The 5,893-nt window shown below is 42.9% G+C and overlaps 1 protein-coding gene across 1 annotated transcript in view; it reads right to left on the bottom strand.

The window, feature by feature from the left end:
- Positions 1-1,184: 1,184 nt before the first annotated feature.
- LOC106512284 (cadherin-24) overlaps positions 1,185-5,893 on the bottom strand; it is a 99,373-nt gene continuing 94,664 nt past the window's right edge. Inside the window, exon 14 of the mRNA XM_014000944.1 lies at positions 1,185-2,720. Coding sequence (XP_013856398.1) covers positions 1,908-2,720 — 813 coding nt within the window. The 3' untranslated portion in view covers positions 1,185-1,907. The remainder of the gene's footprint in view (positions 2,721-5,893) is intronic.

Genomic DNA, 5,893 nt, shown 5'->3' with positions numbered 1-5,893 from the left:
ACATGTCCTGCTGTCCTCACATATGTCCTGCTGTTCTCATACATTTCCTGTTGTCCTCAAACATTTCATTTTGTCCTCACATGTCCTGCTGTCCTCAAACATCTCCTACTGTCATCAAACATCTTCTGTCCTCAAACATGTCCTACTGTCACCAAACATGTCCTGTTGTCCTCAAACATGTCCTACTGTCATCAAACATGTCCTGCTGTCCTCAAACATGTCCTACTGTCATCAAACATGTCCTGCTGTCCTCAAACATGTCCTGCTGCCCTCAAACATGTCCTGCTGTCCTCAAACATGTCCTACTGTCACCAAACATGTCCTGTTGTCCTCAAACATGTCCTACTGTCATCAAACATGTCCTGCTGTCCTCAAACATGTCCTGCTGTCCTCAAACATGTCCTGCTGTCCTCAAACATGTCCTACTGTCCTCAAACATGTCCTGCTGTCCTCAAACATGTCCTACTGTCCTCAAACATGTCCTACTGTCGTCAAACATGTCCTGCTGTCCTCAAACATGTCCTACTGTCCTCAAACATGTCCTACTGTCCTTAAACGTAATTTCGCACTCACGTCAGGCTGTCGTCATAAATATCCAGTTGTCCTGTCCTCCTACATGTCCAGCTATCCTCACACATCTCCTGTTTTCCTGTCCTCATACACGTCCTGTACCTCCATCCATCTGTCTGTCCATTGTCTTTCCTCACTTTGTCCTTTCAGGCTCACTGGTACCCATGTCCAGCAGTCACTGTGCGAAGGGGCAGGGGACACCTGAGCAGGTTGCATGTCCATCATAGGACCACACAGAGACAAAGAGACAAACAACCATTGACTCTCTCACTCTGCCACTGCAGATGTCCTCCAGCACCACAGCTCCTGTCTCTTGTATTCACGTTTATCATATGTTGAAGGAATGCAGATCACCAGCTGCCATTAATCCAAACATTTAGACTGAAATCACTTTAAGATGACAAGAAACATGTGGCTGTTTTGGACAAACCTTATGAGATCTCACAGGATGTGTTGAGGATGACTCTCAGCTACTACCACTTTAAATAGTTGCTCTATGTCAGTAAATTTCTTCAAGTTAAAACCATTTTTGTGTTGGCCAGGTTCAAACATCTGAGGGGCCATCTTAAACTGGATTCAATCCAAACAATTAATTGTAGAGTTACATCCAATAATAATTTTTCGAGAATTTTATTAAATTTTAACCATTGTTGTACAAGATATTTTGCTAACAGACAAGAGGGATTAACACCAACAATCAATGCCAAAGTTTTAAACAAAAACCCTCTGACTTGATCTTTTAATGCTCAGATGATGTGTTGAGCTACAGCCACAAACAGTTAGGAAGTTGTTGATGGGATATTTTGCTAATAGGCCTGTGAAGGGGAGCCAGGTGAACTGCAGCTTGACTCAATCAGAGGGGCTTTGTTTTGAGCCACATATAATTATTCTGAACACTTCTCAACTGCGGACACGAACACATTCAGATTCTACAGGTTTTTCCTCTCGGCTGGAAATATCAATAGTATCACAGTTTTAGTCGTTATTTGATGGAGCTTTTTATGTTGGTTTAATGATTCAAAGTGAATATTTGATAAAACTAAAACACACACACAGTGATTTTTTTCACAAGCCTATCCTTGCAAGTGCATTATTAATATGAGTTACAGGAGCTGGAGTGTGAAAAGTGACAGTTTCTGTGTGCATTTTTTTTAGTTTTTTTTTTATTTTTTATTTTTTTGTTGCCAGAGTGGAAGTGAAAACTGTACACTGATTGTTCCGCAGCAGGAGACACAAGGAGATTCCTGTCAGAGACACTTCTTTTTACCATTCTTGTATTGAAAATCCATCAAAATCAAAGACGCTGCTCCTCTGTCAGAGCTGCCTTTTGTTGCAGTCTAGAAGTCCCATCTGTGCTCTTGCTTTTCTTTGTTGTCTTTTTGTTTATGAGGCTCGGTGAGACACTCCTCYGCAGCACATGTTTCCTTCTCCTTCTGCCTGTCTCGGATGATCTCCACCAGCCGCTGAAACTTCTGGTTTAGCTCCTCCATCCCGCCCCCTGACGCCTGCGGCGGCCTCTCGTCTCCCTTCTCCCCGTCGCTCTCCAGCGAGCTCAGCGACTCGGCCCTGGAGTCGCAGCCCTCGAACTGGTAAGTCTGCAGCGAGTCGTAGGGCGGCTGCGAGAGGTCGGAGGTGACCCGGTCCAGTCGTATGTTAAGGAGCTCCTCCATTCGGAGCGGTTGGGGGTTCGAGGCTTCTGTTGTTCTGGGCTTCAACCCGGAAGCGTTGTTGTTGCCAAACGCACCCCCAGGTAAGGTCAAGGTCGGGTCTTCCCTCTGGAGGCCGCCTGCGTTCAGTAGCTGCGCGCCGGCTGAGTACAGCCCGCTGCCACCGGTCCCGTTCAAACACGCCCCCATCCCGGCCGTGTTCAGCGAGCCCACGATGCTGTACGTGTCTAACTTCCTGTAGGCAGCAGAGTTCACCCAGCCCGCCTGGCTGCCATTTGAGTAGTTCTGCTCTGAAATGGAGGGGATGGAGGAATCAGTGTCAGTGTCATCCACCATGCAGCTGGTGGTCCCCGTGCTGGTCTGAGTCTGGGATGACCCCGGCCGACCCTCTGCTGGGTTTGATGAGAAGCTGGTGTGACTCTGGCAGGAAGACTCATAGGTCAGATCTGCAGCCATGTTGGCTGCTGTCGACTCCGCTTCAGCCTGGAGAAGAAAATTAGAGCAAAAAGACACAAAATGATGAGTGAACCRAATAAAAGTGAGGAAAAAATCTAAACCACTCACTCAGAGAAGCCCTCAGGGAGTGARTTTGGGATCAGTCAGAGCTACTACTCAGCTTTAGCTCAGTATCTGTAACATTAAYTGTTATTGCCATTYTAGTTTTTGCTAACTTTGATTAGCTGTGGCAGCCATCTTTAACTTGATATCTTGTAAACTTAATCAGTTGCAGATGTTCATTTAAGGATTATTTTTTGGTAGTTTCATTTTATTTTACATTTTCTACATAGTCAGCCATTTTTTTGGGAGTATTTATTCATTATCTACCAAAACACCAAGTCCAGTTTGTCCTCTTAGCTAAGGAGCGTTTCTACAATGAACAAGGTCACATGACCAGTGCACAGTCGTCAATAACTTTATGAGCTTTGTCAAAAAACAACAAAATACAGTATATTTATGGCAAGTTTATATGTTATAGTCATGAAAACACTTCAGTAAAACAAATATCCTGATGAGCTAAWRGCTAGTCTGAGTGGGATGAGGATCAATGAGGATTGCTGTTATATTAAAATAACTCCTGTCTTTWATATTTAATGGCAGTTCATGCAAATGTTTAATTTATAAACCTTTACAACCCTTTAAGCTTTACATTATGTTATTTCAGCAGATATGCAGGGGTTAGACAATGGAATGGAAACACCTGGTTTTAGACCATAACATCCCTTTCAGACAGCTTCCTCTTGCGTCCACAGTTAATCCTGCTGGATGTGGTTCGTCCTTCTTGGTGGTGTGCTGACATTACCCTGGATACTGTGGCTCTTGATRCATCACAAAGACTTGCTGTCTTGGTCACAGATGCACCAGCAAGACTTGCACCAACAATTTGTCCTCTTTTGAACTCTGGTATGTCACCCATAAAGTCGTRTGCATTGTAATATTTTGAGCAGAACTRTGYTCTTACTCTGTTAATTGAACCTTCACACTCTGCTCTTACTGAWGCAATGTGCARTTAATGAAGACTGGTCACCAGGCTGGTCCAATTTAGCCATGAAACCTCCCACACTAAAATGACAGSTRTTTCAGTTTCATTGTCCAACATTTCTTCAAGAAGTGCTACAGCTAGCTGCTACTGCTGTTATTTAAGCTTGGAAATATGCATAGAATGAATGTGTATTTCAAAATAAACAGGGGTTAAGGTTTGTAAAATAACATTTGTGTTAGGCTACATACTCTGCCTGGCCAAAAAAAATGTCTCCACCTGGATGTAACTAAGGTCTATGATGTGGRGTTGCTGCAGGTGGTCAGGTCCAGGTTCAGCCACAGTCTGTGCTCAAAGAATGAGGTCAGCTGACTACCTGAATATACTGAATGAGCAGGTTATTCCGTCAATGTATTGTTTCTTCCCTGATGGCACGGCCATATTCCAAGATGACAATGCCAGGATTCATGGGGCTTTTATTGTGAAAGAGTGGTTCAGGGAGCATGAGACATCATTTCCACACATGGATTGGCTCCACAGAGTCCACTGAGAATCTTTGGGATCTGCTGGAGAAGGTCAGACTCTACCATCATCAATGTAAGATCTTGGTGAAAAATTAATGCAACACTGGATGAAATAAATCTACCAACATTGCAGAAGCTTATCCAAACAATGCCACAGTGAATGTGTGCCGTAATCAAAGCTAAAGGTGGTTCATTAGTGTGTGACCTTGTTGTTGGTGGCAACTTTTTTTTTTTAGCCAGGCAGCATATTTAGCTCACACAAAAGTAGTGGGTAGTAAAAATCTAAACGTTGCCCTTCACTACACATAATCTGGACTTTGTGAACCTTCTTCACACTGAGCCACATTTTAGAAGGTTTCAAGCTCGATGTGATGAAGTAAAAATGAAAAATAAACAGCAAAAGATATTAACATAAAATAGAAACTAATTTCACAGACTCTGCATTTCTTATTAACTGTGCAATTTTTTTTGAGTTGCACACTTTCTACAGCGTATAMTTCACAAACTGCATTCCAAGCTATTAAATAGGCACGGGTTTATTTTATTTTGTTCATTTACATCTGATTTTGATAGTTTCCTATAAATAGTGTAAGGATGGCTGCTCCGGTGTGGCTGGAGGACTTGGTTATGCATTTCTATCAGGGCCATTTCGTTTAAGTTTTTACCTCAACCAGGAGCTGATATGTCTGTTATTTTATTAAATTTTTCTGTTTGTGATTTCACAACCGATGGCACGGAATAAAACACACTTTAGTTTCTTCATGTCTGCAATGAGTCCCAGTTTAAGAGCTCGTCAAACTGTGCTGAACCTGGCTGCCATTTTGACCACAAAATAAAATAACTTGTGGTGCAAACAATGCTTTTATTAGCAAATGATTCSATCCTGCAGTCATTCATGATTAGAGAGGAGTATGGAACAATGACAGCATGAGCAAACAGGCTTCAAAACGAGATTAACATAAAGTCTATCTTAACACACATCTGTCTGCTGTGACGACTGAAGCAAGTTTTCAGAGGGGGTCAGACAGGGGWCACAGGCGATCTTGGGGTGTCACACCAAAACCTAAAGCCATGACAGAATTTCAGGAGTTTTAATAAATTGTCATATATAGGCTGTTTGAAAAATACAGATTTTTGAACATTAGGGAATCTTTTCTCCGACAGAGACCTACTTCTGTTTCTTATTTTATTATTTATTGAAAACCCACTTTTTTCTATCCGGATCACAGGGAACTGGTTCTTATCTCCATCAGTCCCTGTGTGAGAGGCGGGAGACACCCTGGACAGGTCACAAGTTCATCAAGAGACAAATGACCATTCACACTCTCACTCACAACTGGGGATAATTTAGAGTTACCAAATAACCTAACTTGCAGGTTTTTAGTGTTGGGAAGAAACCGGAGTATCTGGAGAAAACCCACATGTGCACGCAGAGAACAAGCAAACTCCCAGAGGCCCCCAGCTGGGAGGTGATCCTGTAAATGTCTCACTGAGCAGCACTGTGCTGCAAAATATCATCTAATATGAATTTACACTGTTACAGGTTTGACCTGAGTTCTGTCAGACATGACAACCTGCATGGTCATATGACTGCCTGAGATGTGCCCTGTGTGTGTGTGTGTGTGTGTGTGTGTGTGTGTGTGTGTGTGTGTGTG

This window comes from Austrofundulus limnaeus, unplaced genomic scaffold, assembly GCF_001266775.1.
Source record: "Austrofundulus limnaeus strain Quisiro unplaced genomic scaffold, Austrofundulus_limnaeus-1.0 Scaffold8, whole genome shotgun sequence".
NCBI classification, from domain to species: Eukaryota; Metazoa; Chordata; class Actinopteri; order Cyprinodontiformes; family Rivulidae; genus Austrofundulus; species Austrofundulus limnaeus.
The sequence above is the reverse complement of the archived record's forward strand: the minus strand, read 5'-3'. Positions and strand labels throughout refer to the sequence as shown.